General features: G+C 42.3%; 1 protein-coding gene across 9 annotated transcripts in view; it reads left to right on the top strand.

The window, feature by feature from the left end:
* RREB1 (ras responsive element binding protein 1) overlaps positions 1-17913 on the top strand; it is a 121967-nt gene that overhangs the window by 61325 nt on the left and 42729 nt on the right. For all 9 annotated transcript variants that reach the window (XM_085051949.1, XM_085051948.1, XM_085051951.1 and 6 more), the window contains 2 exons: positions 1405-1494; positions 2845-3008. In XM_085051949.1, coding sequence (XP_084908075.1) covers positions 1405-1494; positions 2845-3008 — 254 coding nt within the window. The remainder of the gene's footprint in view (positions 1-1404; positions 1495-2844; positions 3009-17913) is intronic.

The raw sequence follows: 17913 nt of genomic DNA, 5'->3' as shown, positions 1-17913 counted from the left end.
TCTCCTAATGTGCCAGAGAGTTTGTCACAGGGACTTGGGTTAGTCATTCTTAATGTTCTTCGTGGATGCTTGTGTCTGACAACCTGAAAATGGTTGCTTCTGAGTTAATGACTTTTGGGATGTAATTGGGCAAAGAGAATTGTGTGGAGAAAGGAAATTCACAGACACACAGACAAATTCATAGCTATCAACTTCCAGCTAAAGAGCTGCTGAGGATGGGGTTTCCTTTGCATTTGTTTTCACGCTTTTACTAATGGTACTTGGGATAGCCAGCAAAGAACTTCAGTAGAAAATGTCATTTTGCCATAAATACTACACTTTCCCATTGGTCATGCAGAGATGGTTTTTATACGGTCTTGTCACTAGAAGTTTGCATCATTCCAATGGAAAACTGATGTTTAATTTTCAGTGCCAAACCATCTTCCTTTTAATATACAGGCATTGGTGCGGAAGCCATGCCTGGGCTTCCTGGTGAGGTTGTGAAAATGCCATTTACATCATCCAGTAGCCATCCTTGTGGACAAATTCAGGCAAACGCCTTTGGTTCCTGCAAGAGTGCCATTTCATCCTTGGCTGGAAGAGTGGTGGCTTTGCTCAGTGTCTTAAGGGCATACTTAAATCAGGTTGAGCTCTCTGGTTCGTTTCATCGTTTGTACTTGTGGTTTGACCATGGTTACTCCTGATTCTCACCTGGGCGGAGAATGACACGGTTCATAATGTGTTCTTTTGGAGTCACGTACACTCCTGCTTTGTCACCTCTTTCTTGCCATGATCTCATCAGATCTTGCGAGCTTCAGAAGGGTGGGGCCTGGCCGGTGTGCCTGGATGGGATGCTTCCAGCAGAAACACAGGATGCTAAAGGAAATGGTGCTGATGATTCAGTAAATGCCACTCTTCCTTCTGAGTCAGCCATGGAGCAGAACATCCAGCCCTTCCAAAAGGGCACCGAGATAGTGCTTTGCCATCAAGATGTGGTGGGAAATCTGAAGTTCTGACAACTTGTGCTATTAAAAATCTTTTGGGAAGAATAATGATGTTTGCCCATATTTCTGACAATGTTCCAGGAATTACTTTCTGCTCAGCTAAATTCCTCCTGGCAGTTTGAGCTCCTTGCAATTGCCTTCACTTCCTGTCCTAAACTGCTACTGCTGAGTATCTGTGTGCTGTTAAAACAGCTGCTGTACTTCTGTGGTAGTTTAAATGGCCCCTATTTATAAATTCAGAAGTTTCTGAAACTTCACTGAGGGATCTATCAGATGATAAATGTATAAATGCAAATTATTCTGTTAGCAGTGGCCTTTTGTACTTAGGATGGCTTACATTTTCCCACCATCATCACTAAGAGCTTTTGAGTCCTTTTATATTGATATTCCTTCTGATTGTTTTGTTCTCTTTTGTCCACAGGAAACAAAAGAAGAGAAGTCTTCCTATACCTGTCCTCTGTGTGAAAAGATTTGCACTACACAGCACCAGCTAACTATGCACATTCGTCAGGTATGCAGAGTACCAGCTCTCGATTTCTTGCTTTTATTAAGAGTGTCTGGTTTCCCAGGGTGCATTTTGCAGTGGTGAAAAACAATTCCATGTGCAAGCCAGTGAAATGCTCCCATTATAACTTTATTCAATTGTTTTGCTTTTATTTTAGCCTTCCCTTGCATTTGCTTCAAAAAGCACACCCCACAATCCTGACCCCGAAATGGGTAATTTCCCTCCCTTCCTTGCCCAGCATTCCACCCCTCCTCCCAGTGGCTCAAACAAGGATGTATGTCCTGTTCTGCATAGCTTAAGGTATCCTAAGGATCCGGAAAACCACTTCCATCATGAGGCATAAGTCCTGTTTTGTTATCCTGTTTGAGTACAGATCTTTTTACTGGTCATGCAAATTAAGAAGCAGGAAGACACAATTTTTCAATCAACTCAGTGTAGGAGAGCCTCTGAGTCTTTCACAGGATATAGCAGTTTTGGGAGGCAGAATAAAAAAAATCTCTTTTTAATGGATAATGCTCTTTTTTGTCAGCTACAGGCCTGTTCTTGCTCCTCCTGAAATATATGCATACTTAATAAGGAGGTTTGCCCTTTTCTCTAGCAGAAAGTTTTGCTTTGGATGCTAAGATGTGGTTGATGGCTGGTTTCACTAGATACTTATTACTTCAATTTTTCCTCCTATACTGTAACTGTTACTTAACTATTTTTTTCTTACTCTCCTGGTGTTTTTTGGGTTTTTTTGTAATTGAAGAAATCTTCAAGTCTCTGAATGCAAGTAAGAAAGCATGGTACATACAGCACAGTAGCTAATGGGCATAATTTGGCCTTGTAATACATTCTTACGGCCATAGAAGTCTGCATGTGCACTCAGAAGCAATATAGTTTTGTTTTCTTACTGTGCAGTCAGTTTCAAATTATTATCTTTAAGGTGTATATATTTTTGTGTCTTTTCTTCTGCTGTAAAGTTTATCATTCCATCCTCTTTCTTTAGCACTCATACAACCCCAAACCACTGCACAGCTTAAAGTATCCCGAGGTACCATTTGTCTGATGGGTTATTGCTGAGTCCTCTTTTGCTGCAAACACAGCAAAAATGCTGCACATGACAGGCACTGCAGGCTGTATGAAACAGCTACTTGTGTTGGTGCCTTAAGGGGTTAAAGACAAGGGGGGGAGGGGGGCTGGAGTTGAGCAGGGAGGGCTGGGGAGGAGAGGTATATACAGGGCACACCTTCATATGAGGTATTGTGCCAAGTGGTTCTTTAGAGCTGCTTAATATAAGATGTTTATAGTTCTTGCTGATTTTTTATTGGCACTTCAGAAGGGGCGTTCAATGAAAAAAATCATTGCTTTCTCCAGCATAACACTGACACTGGAGGGACAGACCATTCCTGCAGCATCTGTGGAAAGTCTCTGAGCTCAGCGAGCTCCCTTGATCGCCACATGCTGGTGCACTCAGGTGAAAGGCCTTATAAATGTTCAGTATGTGGACAGTCCTTCACCACCAATGGAAACATGCACAGGTGAGTGCTCATCGTGTCCCAGGAGTTTGGAAAGGATTACAGCATAGGGGGCTGTTTTGTTTCCTTGGAGGGACTAGCAAGCTGACTAAAGACACTTGGGCAGAAAATGTGGAGTATCTGTGACCTGCAAATATGTCATAACACACGCACACTACTGCTGCTAGGATGCTTAACTAGTGGGAGGAAATCAGAATTGAGAAAGTCTTCTAGCTTTCTTTAAGTATTATCAAGAGTTGTTATAGCTTTTTTTTTTTTTTAGTAGTAGTATGACAAATGGCTTTTTCTCAGGAGACAAAAATATATAGCCAAGCTATATCAGAGCTCCTAATTTTGTAACTTCAGAGTCATGGATTCAAGTGGTTGTATTTGAACACCTGTGATGGTGTTTGTGTTATGTACTTAGGTATCCAAGCACCATCATGAAGGTGTCTGTTTGGTATATTTATCTTGTTTTTAAATACATACATCAATATTTGTTTGCACTGTAGACAACTTATTGCACTACAGATCTGGCAAATTCTCCGTAACCCAAATTTCCAAATGTATTTCATGTAGTTTCGTTTGTAGGGATGTAGCAATATGTATTGTTGTCAACTGGGGAAAGAAAATACTAAAGCAAAAGGATTTTTCTTCCCCTCTCTCATCCCTTGATTCAGTATTCATTTATTTGCATGGGTGGAACATCTCAGAGCTGATTAAGACTTCATGGATTCCCACATAGCTTTAGTCCTCATATCAAAGTGTTTACAGCCTACAAAGAAACTGCAGGACAAGTGGGGGAAAAGAATATTGCTTATAAGCAAAATGGCAGGAGTGCTGGTTACGGGCTGGTTCTGTGTGGAAGGAAAAAGGTCTTGTTTGCCTGATTATTGCCAGTAGTTTTCCAATCAATGTGCTATAGGTGGAATGAAAGGGTGATTTTGATGACAATAGGAAAGACAACATGGTCCTGCACAATGCGAGCAATAGCTGCTTGCAGCATTACCTTCTCTGTATCGTTTTTTTCATGTTTAACACTTCTGTGAAAACAGGGAATGCAGTTTTACAATTCCATATTTATTTGGAATTGAGGAGAGTTGGCAAGATAGATAAAAAATGAGAAGGAAAAAACACAAAGAGGAGATAGACACTGGCCTTGGGCATTGAATAAATCACACATCTGACTCATCTGACCAGAAGTGTTGTGAGCCACGTTTGCCGGGTTGGGTCACTACTCTGTGTGACGTGCAGAAGGCAGGGCCACTGCTGGGTTGCAGCTGATGCCGCTGTCAGTATCAAAGAGTGACTTCCAGTGGTGGAACTCCATGATGGTCAGTCACTTGTGTCTGGGCGGTTTGCTGAAGGGACTCCTTGTGTGGTTTCTTTGGCTCTTCCTCGCTGGGCATCTCCTATGCTCTCTTAGAAAAAGGAAAGGGAGGTTTCCCCTGAAACTTGACTCCAGGCCTATGAGAGACTCATGTAGTCACCCTTTGATTATGCATGTTTCCCCATATAGCGACTCTTAGCATGCTTTTGTAGCAAATTTATAGCCAGAATTGCCAGGCTCAGTGACCTGCCCAAAAGAAGTAAGTACAGATCAGAACCTTCTAATGAGAAAATAGTTTGGTTTTAAATAGTTGTCTTAACAAGATGATGCCTGAAGTTACCAGGATGGAGTGCTGTATATGCTGGCTGAACTAAGAAGGACCTAAGTTCATGCAAGGAAAACCTTGTTATTAAAAGTTTTTTCCATCTGGTAGGTGCTTGTCTGTTCTGTTAAGCTCCTTCTTGTGTAGGCCTGCCCCGTGGCAGCAGAAAGCTGTTCCTGAGCTTGGCATCTCTGCAACAAGTGACCCCAGACTCATGACAAGCAAAATCCTGAGCACACTGAAATATGCTGGTTCTGCTAAAGGAGAGTTGTGGTTTGTGCCATTGGGTTTTTTCAGTGAATAACCTTTTCTTGTTGCTATAACCGACTGTAATACTGGGTCCTGTTGCTGAAGGAAAGCATGAATGTGCAAGTAAGCAGATTAGGATAAATGGAAAGTGAAATAAATTTTTTTATCCAGTGCTGTGACATACTCTCAAGGAAGATGTTCATTTTGCCGACCAGTACCTCCTTCTGAAACAGGTATTTCTAGTCTAAGGTGGTGTGAAGTAAATTTCTTTTTCCAGCATCTCAAACTTAGCTGTAGCATCATGTCCAATGGACTGTCAGTGTTGTGACTGAATGCCTCTCACATCACATTCAAAAATGCTTCTGCCTCAGGATTCTGGAGCAGGGACCTGTTTGCCAGGTCCTGTCTCATGTGTAACTCCTGCAGGCCTTGCTTGCAGTGGTGCCATTTCTGTTCTTCTGTACCAGCTAGATGATTGTACAAGTCCATCTTTCTCCACTTTTGTGTGCAGTTCTTGTATTGTTCTCTTTTTCTTGTGCTATGGTATCTAAGTAGTGACAAATGTATGTCTAAACCAGCCCAAAAAAAAAAAATTCTCATGTGCCCCTGGTAGCCAGCATGGTGGTATCCCTGAACCATTGCACAGTGTGGGGTCAGAGAGAGGAGTCACAGGTTTAGCAGAAACTTGCAATGTGCTGGTAAAGAATCAGTGTAACTTGTGAATGTCCTGCAGGAGCCTCATAGGTATTACTGCACTTACACCAAATATGCTCCATACACAGGAGAGGAGAAAGGGAGAAGTTTGTCTGCTGGTATCTGAATCGGGGGGGAAATGTGCAGGCTTATGCCATGTAAATCCTCTCTTTCCCCCTCTCTGCCATATTCTGGCTTTTATTTAGCTGTCTATACTATTTTTAAATCCAGACTTTTGAAAGACCTTTTAGGGGAAAAAGTTCAATGGAATGGTTTTGTCCAGGGAAATACTGTGCCATGGGAGTGCTTATTGCTGTTCCATCACAGAATGAAATTTCTGATCCATTTTTCGACCTCAAAGCAGCCACGTCATTAGACATTCAGCTGAGTCAAGGAGGGAAGGAGACAAGTTTTGGTTGCTTTTTTGGGTTAGAAAATGATTACCAGTGGTGTTATACTCTCAAGTGCCTACCATCTCCATCAAAAGTATTTTTTCTCCACCTTCACTTTATTACCAAGGGAGGAAAAAACTCCAGAGCTCTTACTTGATGCTCTTTTGCATTACAGTAAAACTTTGCCTATGCAATAGGCAAACCTTTTGTGGAGTGAGAACACTGTTTCCTGCACATCTCTTCTTTGAGTTAGTGTAGCTGTGCCGGGGTGTTGCACGTACTCTTTACTTGTGAAATCGATGCTGGCCTTCCTGAGTCCCACAATACATGTAACACTTCATTTGTAAATGAGTCATAGCCTCTCACATGAAGTCAAATTTCTTTTTGTTGTGCTCCTTGGCTCATCGTCAACAAGTCAAGTTGAATGGGGACAGCAGACCAGGGTGGAGGGAGCAGGTTCTCTTGTTCAACACTAGTAAGTAAAAGAGGTTAAAACCTGCTTCCTTTTCTGAGCAGCATGACTCTTGGCCAGGATTTTCAACAGGGAACCTTGGGCCCAGGGTATCTCAGAAAACTGTTACAGGCTGCCAGGCTGTCAGGAGTGACATGAGCCTTCTGTGGGGACAGTCACATTTGGAGAGAGCAAAGGTCTCTGGAGAGTGCTCAATGTCCAGAGCAAAAAGCAGATTTTCTCATTCTTCCTGAGGTGCTGTCAGACTGTCTGCTGCCATATCAGTGCTGCTCCTACTGTTTGTGGAGGGTTGGTGCAATCTGATGCAAATGGAAGATCTGTCAGTGCCTGGTATCCACATCAGGAATTGCTCTGGAGAAGAAGAGCTAGAGCTGATGCTGAGTTTTTCAGTACTGGAAAGAGCAAGTCTTGGAAATAGCAAGCCTTCTAGCATCAAGAACTGATTAGGGATTCTTGGGGCTTCTTAAGAATTTGGAGGAAGGAGTTAGATAACAGTAGTTTTGAGTTTAGCATTCCTGTAACAGGCACTGTAATGATCAGTCATAAGAAAATGTACAATTTAGGATACACTTTATCCTCACACTTCTTTGATAGAGAGACAGAGCCTGTGGCTTTCTCTCGGTCACAGTGAATTAAAGTTGAATACTCATATCTCCATCAGGAGCATAAATTATATGGAGGGGAAGGGGGTGTATACAGAGTTTCTGTAGCTCTGGAGGAGCTGGGGATTTCCAGTGTACTGTCTCCAGTCAAAAGATTGCAACTACTAAAGGTTTTCCAAAGGTTTTCCATCTGTACTGTCACAGGAACTCCCTAGGGAGTTTATCTATGAATAAATCCCCACTCTGAGGAGCCCTTTTGGGTCTAGACTCTGAAACCAAATAGGAGATTTCAAGTCTCTTACTCCATCTCTACCACTGCCTCTCCCCAGAATGCAGACAGAGGGATTAGGCTGCTGCTGTGGGTTGCAGTGGTGGTTTGTGAGTGTTAGCAAGGGACCTTGAGGTAGACAAAAAAATTTTACTTGACTTACTGTGTTGTATTCCAGTAGAACGTGCATCAGGCTTTAGTGGGAAGGGCGATGCCTCCACTTGCTCCAGAAGTGTTTCCTTTGGGGGTAGGATACTTTGCCAGCAGTTCCTTTTCCATTTCTGTGACTAAGGATAGTCCGTGCCTATCACTTTAAAGTCACATTTTCATCCCTGCCAAAGACATGCTCTCCATGCATCTAGAAAATGTTAATGGGATATAAATGCCAAAAGGGAGTCAAGAAATGATCTTCCTGCCAGTTTCCAGTGGGAAGCTATTAAAGGCTCTGTGGCAAGTCTGAAAAGAGTGAAGGGATAAATACATGTGTTTCAGCCACAGCTTCTCCAGTTTGGTAAATGAAGAAACATTGTCCATGGCTGGTTTTCTCCAGACTGTCCATGTTAGTCCAGTAATGTAAACTAATTGAAGTGTTTCATATGAAACCAAAATGTAGCAAGTATCTACCTTCTTTCTCTTCTTTCATTCCTTGCCCCATATGTAACAAAATAGTTCAGAATGGCCTTTTATTTACATCCTGCTTAGGTACTTGTGGGCTGTTTATGTACCATCTCAGGAGCAGGTCTGAAAGTTTGGGGGTCTTTTGGTTTTTTTGGGTTTTTTTTTTTTGGCACATGCGAAACACCACATGCAACAACCACATGCAGAAGTCTTTGAAACTCAGATTGGAAGATCTGGATCACAGAAGCTATGCTTTGAAGCATTCTTACAAAGGGTCCTATCAAAGAAGGTATTTCTTCTTTTAATTAAGAAGGCACTTTCATTCTCAGTCTTACTTTCAGTACTAGATAGTTTTCCCAAACTTCTTATTTTAATACGCTGTGGAGAGATAAACAGTTGTTTTTTTAATCAAGGTATGGTACTATTCTGATGTTCACATCTTTCTTAAACAATACTTTACGTGTGCACCTGTGAGTTGCTGAGTGAGTTTCTCTAGAAAGGCAGAAAGTGCACATGCTGGAGGGTAATCTGTGAATTTTGACGTTTTAACCGGCCGTCATTGCTGGCACATGAAGAGCAGACACGTCTGGAAGATTGTAACGCGCTGCTCAGAAGATGAGTGTTGGAGCCTGATAAAGGCATAGGGATTGAGATGCATACACTTCAATGGTTTTCCTGCTCCCTTTAATAAGAGTCTGTGTTTCATGGGCAGGCATGCATACAGGCCACCTGTGACTCTGCAAATATCCAATAGGCAAAGTGTCCTTAAGATCTGGCTGAATCCATCCTCTCCCTGCATTCCACCTGTGAATCACTCCCATGTTATTTATGGTATTGGCCTGCTTCCAGTATGCTGTGTGTGCATTGTGGGGTGCAGTGCAGTAACAATGCCCAGCCTCTAAGTACAAATAGGATCTCTGTAGTACAGCACATGCAGGCTGGCAATCGCTTAAGATGGGAGTTTCGGAGGCAGAGCATAACCAAATGCAATGAAGACCTTTTCTTTTTCTCCCAGAAGAGGAGAGGAACTGCCTTATTACAACATGGTTTGTTTTCTGGTGATTTACAAGTGGAAATTTGGTGTAGCTTTGAAAAACTAAAGATATAAGATCTGGAAGCTAAAAACAAATAGCCAAGGAACTCACTGCACAGAAAATCATTGACACTTCACATGTGTGAAAAGGCTGTCTCTCATTGTCTTGCGCAATAGAAATGTCTCTTTGGTCATCTCCTAAGGAGCTTTTATTTCAATGTAGTAATTGGTAAGCAGTGCTCTTAAATATGAAGAACCAGGCTGTACTAAAGGCTTTTAAACCCATTCCTTGTAGGTGGGGGATGATTTAACCACTGTCAGCATGCTAGTGAAAGATAAGCTTCAGCAAATGCAAGTGCCCTAATTCTTCAGCAGGGATAATGAGCACAAAGGACTAATTTCTGCTTCTAGTAATTGATGACAGCAGTTGTGGGATGCAAGTGAGATGTGATAGTTTCAGTTTTCTTTGCCGTTGAATAACACTTGCTACAATTTTTCTACTACATTTGGTAAATAAGGATGGGGAAACAGGGGGAAGGAAGCTTTTTGGTCTCTCTCCTGTTAGCAGATAATATCCAGAATATATGCTTGGTATACTGCTGGGACCCCGATATTTTGAAGGAGGTTAAATTGGAAAGAAAGAAAAGAAGAGAGAGAGAGGGAGAGAAAGAAAGCAAGAAAGCAAGCACACAAGCAAGCCTTTTCGACAATAATATGGCAGTAAGAGAAGACTCTGTTTCTCTGTGTCTTTGATTCAAATTAGAAGACTACAGTATTTTTAATTGTCCCAGGAAGAAATTTTGTCTGTCTCACTGTTGCTGAGTAGATTTACTTCTGGAAAGACTATATATAAACTTTTATTTAATTCACATGACTCACAAATAGGGTGCTCAGAAAATCCCCTCCACCAGCATCTTCAGCAGTAAATGACTCTGGATGACCTCTTGTGCCACAGAGCCTCTGTGAGCCCTCAGAGCTGAAAGGAGATGCCATGATTTCAGATGTGTTACATGCTGTTTGTAGACTTGGACAGTATCCCCCTTCAGTTATCATTAAAGAACAGCAAAGGAAGTTAACACAAAAACATGAATGCTGAGATCTGATTAGAATCAAGCGAAGCAAGGAAGTGCAGAGTTAAGATTTATATGCAGACCTTAATTAGCTCCATTGTTCTTGAGAACCTAAGCGTACACAATGAGGAACATTATACTTGCATCTCCAGAGCTCCTCAGTACCTAAACATAAGAAAGACTTCAGTGTGCTTTTCAGTCCTAGATTTTGTGTGTGTGTTGCCTGTAAGCAATAGCAAAGTCTGATCTTGTGCATTGTAAGGTTGTGGATTCATATGTTTTGGTTTTCTGCAGGCAAAACAAGGGGACACTCTTAATGAGTTTACATTTCTGGTGTGATTTGTGTCGAGGAGAAGGTGGTCTGACGGGGCAGGGTAATACCACCCTCCTCATGGGGAGGAACATAAATCTCCCGTATAACACAGCGTGTTGACTGTAGCTTAGTGCTGCTTTGTTACCCATGTCACAGTTCAAATAAGCACAAGCCACTTGTCAGATTAGGCTCTAGTCACAGAGCACATGGCACTGCAAGACCTTGATCTTTCCACATAAGTACCCTTTCAGGAGTATCACCTTCTCTGAAGGTCTGGTATTCTCAGGCATGTTTCCTCCCCTTTTCACCTTGAAGAGCTACAAAATAAATACAAGCCTTAACTTAGCAAGCACTAGAAAATCCCGGCGATCTTTGCAAGGAGTTGAGGTGCTTTTAGTCCTCTGCCATAAACTGACATGTGATTCTTGTGGAGATGTTAGCTCTCAAGGTTAACAAATAATGTGTTGTTTTGTTTGCTTTTTGGTTGGTGGTTTGTCTTATAGCTTGTACTTTGGTTGGGTGATCTGTGTAGAAAATGCTGGTGGTGAGAAAGTTTGCTGAGAGAGTTTGTATGTTAAGGTAATCTTTGTTCAGCCTGTTGTGCATGCATGTCAGAAATACTTGCATCACTTCTCTTATGAATGTGTATTCCCTCTGTTCCTCTTATCCTCTGAAAAGATTCCTGGGCCAAGTACCCACGAGAATGAGGAAAAAGTATCACAAACTGCATTTGTGGTTGCTATCATTCCACCTTTAATGTATGTCTTCCAGCTTTACCTTTTTCTCCCCAGTATCTAACCTGCTCAACCTGTTCTAGTTCAGCATGCTGGAACGAGCAAACTGCAGAGCATACCCCCTCTCAGGGTCAGCAAGTTTTTTCCTCTTTCTTTCCTCCCTTCTTTTAAAAATAGGCTATACCTTACCAGTAGATTGACAGCATTTGGAGGAGCTTTTGTAGCTGTTCAAAAAAAAAAAAAAAAGAAAGAAAAAGTGAGGCGAATCTTGTCGTCAAGTCCTCTCATTCGAGTTGTTAAACCCTGATGCACATATTCATGATGTACACAGCTTAGGCAAAGACACAGTCTGTAAAGTAGTAGTGCCATTTTACAACTGCTAAATAGCAAAATAGCACACAATATGAAATACTGCTTTCTGTTTCTTGAGGGTACCTATAGATACAGAGTTCTTCAGGCTGGGCTCTTCACTGAAGTTTGCTAAACACTCCCAATAATTTTTTGGTAAATCCTCAGAGTCACCTTTCCAGTGCTGACTTGTGAAAAGGTATCTTGAAACAGAGAAGGTGTACAACTTCTGTGTGGTTAATTTTGTACACCAAGCCACTTCAGTGGTAGCTTTTTTGACAGTTTCAAACAGAGGGTAGAGAGAGTAAGGCAACAATTGTTCATGGGCTGAATGAATTTCACTTAAGGGCTAAAGTTCCCAAACTCCTGTAAAGTATGCAGGAACTTCTGTTCCCAGCTTGACTAAACAGACACGTGACAAGATGTAAAACCTTTTCCTAGTGCTTCTCTGCTCAGCAAGGGAATGCTGTGAGGAAGGAGGACCATATGTTCAGGAACAGGAGAGGAAATGGGCTGAGCACGTGAAACCTCTTTTGCTAGGATGCCGTCCTCAGCTCTGGGAAAAGTTTGCAGTTTGTGTGTGTGCAGTGATAACCTTTTACTTCCTTCTCCCTTGAGATACTTGGTGGCTGCTGATACCAGGGTAATGCAGAGCCCCTGCTTTTAAGGAAGATGTGCTTCCCTTATCTCGTGCAGCTTCCTTGCGTATGTGCGTGTGTGTGTGTGAGAAAGAGAGATACTCAGCTGCATCTACACAGCGTCCCCAGCAGTGCTGTGGCCATCTATTTTTTTCTTTCTTGAGCTGTGTGACGCAGCAAGTTGTTCTGTGCTGTGCCATCAGGATTGCTCAACAGCAGAGTCTGAGAGGGAACCAACAGCAAGAGGGCTTTGCCTGGTTCTGGGAAGTAGCCGGGGCTTATGTTTGCTTGGTTAAGAAAGGGGTGCGGTTCTGGAGAGGAGGCAGGGCATACCTAGGACTTTTTTTGAATGTGTTTGCTCTTTAGGATAAATCTTTTCCCTGTTCTGATATACTTTCTCTAACTTTCTGTCCTTCTCTCTCCTTTTTCCCCTGTTACTAAAATTTTAAATGGCTTTGTCATTATCATCTAATAACACTTGTTTTCTTTAAACATAAAGTTTCATGAAAAATCAGCAGTGAAGTCATTGAAAAAGGTTATATAGCATGGTAACAAAAGGGCATGCCTGAAAACCACAAATTTCCAAAAAGATTGAAGGAAGCAGTTCCAAATGTCCCAGGCCAGATTTTTGGTACACTTTAAAAAATACTATTTTGCTGAATTTTATTGTTAATACACTTTTTTTTCAAGCTTAAGAAAGTACAGTAGCCTCAGAAGGATCTTATTTAATACTGTCCTATATAAAAGTTTCTTACAGCTTGGAGGTCTCCTTGCAGTATTTGGCATTGTTAATTTAGGTCTGCTCTGAACATAATGCAAACTGTGTGGGACAGCTTGGTGAGGTGGTACTGGGAAGCTCACACTGCATTTCCTCCTCTTTAGCTCTTGCTTACACTAGGATTGATGCAAACTGCTTTCTTCTGCAGTCCTTTGGGAAGCTTTACTTTGGAGGCATGGTTTGAATCACTTCCCTGTCACAGCATCATCAGGCAAATATTTGTCTCTCTTTTTTCCTTTGAGGTGTTCTGACAACGTCGCTGTTAGGGAACAGGAGTAACTTCCAGCCAAGCTGGGAATGCAGTTGTATCAATTTCAGCCTGTTTGAACTTGCTGAGTCTGTAGCAAGTAGTTGCTTAAACGTGAATACAGCATAATTATTCAGAAGTGGTACCCCTGCTCATTGAATTTGTAGATCATTATCTTTCCTCTCACTCATGCTTACAACTTGCCTTTATTCACAGCAAAGCAAAATTTTTCTCTAGGATAAAAATACAGAATGCTCTGTGTGCATGTGTGTGTATCGTATATCCTTAGGTATCATGTATTGGCAGCTGCGTGACACTGGCTAACTTTGCAGACTGTCCTGGTAGCACTGAAAAGGGATTTGGAATCTGTCATTCAGATTTGATCACTGGTGAATTTTTCAGCTTTAGCACACCCAGCCAGTCTTGGTGGATGTGAATAATGGCACTTCTGTCATCCTAATGATGCCATCATCCTAATGAGGTTCTCTCTGCCATAAGAACCTCACTGTGTTGGGAGGCAGGCAGTGTGGCAGCCGCTCTGACCTGGGGAGGATGCTGAGGGCATGTCTGTTTGGCACCTTGGGCACTTGGGGGATGCCGAAGGGGTGGCTACACCCACGTGCCAACATGCTCTGCTAGGTGGGGACTCTCCCCAGGGCCACGTTAGCCTTGCTAGACAGCGCGAACAAGTGCTGGAGACTCCATGAGGACAATGAGCTGTGCTGCTATGCCGGCAGGATGGCAGTGCCTGGCTGCCATGGGGAGCACTAGCAGGGGGATCTGCTGCCAGGCCTGGTTGCAGACATATGGCTGAAATGAGTCACAGCATCCCAGCCTGATCCTTCCTGGGGCCTGTTCACCCCGTCCTACTCTTTCCCTGCATGCACTGCAGTGGGTTTCCTACCAACATAGCCACGGAAACTTCCTGCTGCTCATCTTCATTTTGTTTGTCCCGTGCAAGTGTTCAACAGTGGTTACCCCTAGAGTATATGGGGGTACTGGGAATTTGTTTTGAGATTGCTCCCCAGTTGTAAGGGGGAGTTTCCCATATGGTTGGGATTTTGGTGTTTGATTGTCTCTTGACTTGCTGTGAAGTGTGTGTGCATGTCTGAGGGCTTTTTGGGTCATTTTTGGGGTTTTTTGAGGATACAAATATTAAACAAATGAAGAAGAGAAGACAAACAGAAACTTGTCCCAGTACAGATAATGTCTGATTTGCTAAATTACCTGCATCTTTTTGGTTCCTATGATTACAACTGGCAAGGGCTGAGTGGATTGCTCTCTTAAGTGGGTGATGTTGGTAATTAACACTGGAAATACATTGTCAATACAGATTCTCTACATGTTTTAACAAACAAACAACTGACTAAACTCTCTAACCCAAGGGCATAATATTACTGCACTTTTGACTTAAGTTTCAGTCATATTCACAAGACTCTTCAGGGGGGAGTTAGCAGCAGGGTATTAAACAATTGTTCCTAAAAATACTGCTGCTTCACTTTCTCTTTGTTTAGGATTTACTTCCTGTACATATCAAACGGCAGGAGCTTTGAAGAAAAGTTCCCTGTGTTTTCCTGCATTTCCAGACAATTTTGGCTAAAGAATAATGAAACAAAAACAGTGACAGAGATAATGTGACATAGAAATATCTGAAAAGAGATGTTACCAGTGCAATTTTAAAGGCTGTTTTCTCTTCCTCTATGAGACATATTTTATTTCATGAGGCCTGAAGAACATCACAGTCCAAATTTCAGTCTGTCTATCTTGGATGCATCCTGAACTCCTGTTTGTTCTGATACAATGGCACTAAGTTGAAGCTTTAACAAAGCAGATTGTTTTTTTATAAACAGGTGTTTGGTCATGCTCTGAAGGGTAGACTTTTTTTCCTTTAAATTATTGAAAAAAGGCTTCATGATGCTTTGTAGTTTGTTTACTGTTACTTGAGAGGAGCAATGTAAGTGAAAGATCTTGAGACACAAAACAGTGAAAGACATAGAGCAATTGAATCAGCTAAATTGTACTGACCAGCTCCATCCTTCCCAGACTTGCTTGGGAACTTGAGTAATTCTTTGTGTTGTAAGGGGGAAAACAAAGTATATTTTAAATAAGGTGAAGGATGGAAGGCACTGAGTTTTATTCTTTGATTTGAATGATGGGATGTGTGGCTTCCTTGTCTTTAGATAAGCATCAGATGTATGAGGATTTTCCCCTTGGTTTTGATACCAAACTGCCTAGAAATCACGGGGGAGATGAGGAATAACCGTGTGCAATACAGTAGAGTATAGGGTACATCTAGTGGTAAAGTGGAGAAACTTATAATAATATGTGGGATATGAAGCCAGAACCTGAACTTGATACTGTCAGATGATCTCTCTGGACTGATAATGCCCGGATTCATTGGCCTCCCCACCGCATTTCCACAGACATGAGGGAGGAGGAGGGTGTTTATACACACACTGGATTCTGTGCTCAAGAATTAATCTTGATTTAGATGCTGGGACTTTCCCAACCAGGCCTCAGTGAAATTGCTTGCTGCTCCCCCTCTGGACATGCTGCTCCTTCTAATCAGACCTACCTGGCATAAACCTCTCTTGACTGAAAGCCAGCAGTGCTTGTGCTGCCATAGTTATAAGGGAGAGGCTTAACCCTGAACCCTGCTCAGGGGCTGCAAATGCACCCTTTTGTTCCATAACTTCCTTCTGCCCAGGCCTTCAAGCCAGACAGGCCTTTTTTTCTTTGGGACCTGAAGCACATCAGGAGCCATAGAAACTCAAGGTGCTGCTACAGTGTGCTTTTTTCTTCCCAGAATTAAGAGGTGAGGGATTCCCATGCATGCTGAAGGATGATTTCTATCCAAGAGCCAAAGTGGTGCTGATCATGTTATCTGCATGCAAAGCAGAAGCTCCTGGTTTTGTTAATAATTCAGTGAGACTTGGAGCTGGAAGCAGCTGCATCTTGCAGTTGCCTCCTTCAGGATGCTTTGGCTGCTCGTTCTAGCCTTGAGCCAGCCAGTCAAAACCTGCCCACGTTCTGGTTTTGGCATTGAAGCTGTAGGCTGCCCTGTTTCGAGACCTCCAGAAAGCTTGTATGATCAACATGCAAATCCCCTTGGCATTAAGAAAATACATCAGCCCTTTTTAGAGATGCAGTAAAGACTGGGATGTGACCAGCAGGAGCTGCATGTCACTTCAGCAGGACACATGCTCCCCCCACCCTCCCCATGAGTCACCTCCCATAGACACTGTTCCAACACCATCCACAAGAGAAAAAGGAAAAAGGCATTTGAGTTGTGCATTTGCCTATTACTACAGAAGTCTCTTCCTCAATGTAAAGCAGCAAAATATTCACTTGTTGCTGTTCTGGTGCAGTAGTCACCCTTCTGAAATCACGCTCTGCATTACAGTGTGGGACTGGAAGCTTTTTCTGCTCATTTGTCTTAAAAAGGAAAGAAAAAAAAAAAGAGGAAAGAAGCCAGGGGAATTCTTGTGCAGTATCATCTTAGTCATCCTGTTCATGTGACCCTGACAGGGAGAGGAAAGTTGTGGCAGAAGAGGGGAAGCGGAAGGTGATTCTCAGGGGGAGGATGGAATGAAAGGCAGTCAAGCACTTGAAAAAATGTGATTTTGTTGGGAGGACTGACTGGCACACAGTCCTAACACAGTTGGATCCTCTTGGCTCACCTGAGAAATTCTTTGTATGAGGGGGAGGGAAGTGATTATGAGGAGAGTTTTTCCTCATACAGCTGTGCTGCAAAAACCATAGTGTATAGCAAGGTATTTACTTTTTTTGCATAGCAGTTCTTAAACATTAAGAATTTAGTTCAGAGGTGGATTGGACCGTGTTTGGAAAAGGTTTAGTTTCCTCTCTTCATTTTGGGTTTATTTTTCACAAATTTTTCTGGTTCTTTCTCTGGTCCAGTTTTAAATAGAGTTCCACCGCTTTCTCTGGGAGGTTAATCAAGGCTAGCTAGCACGTAGTGCAAAGGAGTCCTCCCTAATATTAGGCTCAAGTTTTTATCTCCTTCCTGTCATCCTGGGTATCATGGTTGGATTTTAGTGTTCCATCCTCAGCACTGTCCCAAGTTTACACGTACTTGCGTGCATGCTGGGGAGACTAATAACCACTATATGAGGTGCAGATTTCAGGGCTCTGTACCTTCCTGAGCTTGTCTCCTGTACTTGGGTTGCTCTGTAGGATGGCTCAGAACCACAATTCATTGATATAATCTAGAAAAAAAAAAAAGCCAAGTTCCATCCACTGTGATTCTGGCTGTCTTCTGAGCTGCCATAGAGGTCACTTTAGAGCTGCTCGCACATGTTACTGTAACTTGCATATGAGCATTTCTGTCCATGTCCTTACTTTGCCCTTCTTTTTTTGAACCACATTGTCACTTAAAGTGTTGAGTGTTTATCTTTATTTTTTTTGGAACTGATGAATGTCATATCATTTTTCTTTATCATTGTAAGATGCTGAAAGCCAGCCTGACTTATGAGCCTGTCTTTCGCTTTCTAAGTATGCCAGTGTTGTTAGGCCAAAATATGTTGTTATAGTCACAATGGGAAAATAACTTCTAAACGCAGCTTTGTTCCTGTTCTTCTTGTATCTTGGCAGGCTAAACAGTGAGGTTGAACATTTTCAGTGTTATATGTAAGATCTAATCAAGGCAAACTCTTCTAAAGGAGTGTAAGGCAATACAAATACTTCCACCCGCTCCCCCCTTAATTATGGTTAGGAAACTTTTTAAGTAGAAGAAGCCTCAGTGAAGGGAGTGTTTAAAAGAAAGGTTGTGGATGTGGATGTGACTTGGCATCTGCTGCAGTTC

Source organism: Lichenostomus cassidix, chromosome 2, assembly GCF_008360975.1.
Source record: "Lichenostomus cassidix isolate B80296 chromosome 2, HeHo_3.0, whole genome shotgun sequence".
Classification (NCBI taxonomy): Eukaryota; Metazoa; Chordata; class Aves; order Passeriformes; family Meliphagidae; genus Lichenostomus; species Lichenostomus cassidix.
This window is presented reverse-complemented; position numbering and strand designations above follow the sequence as displayed.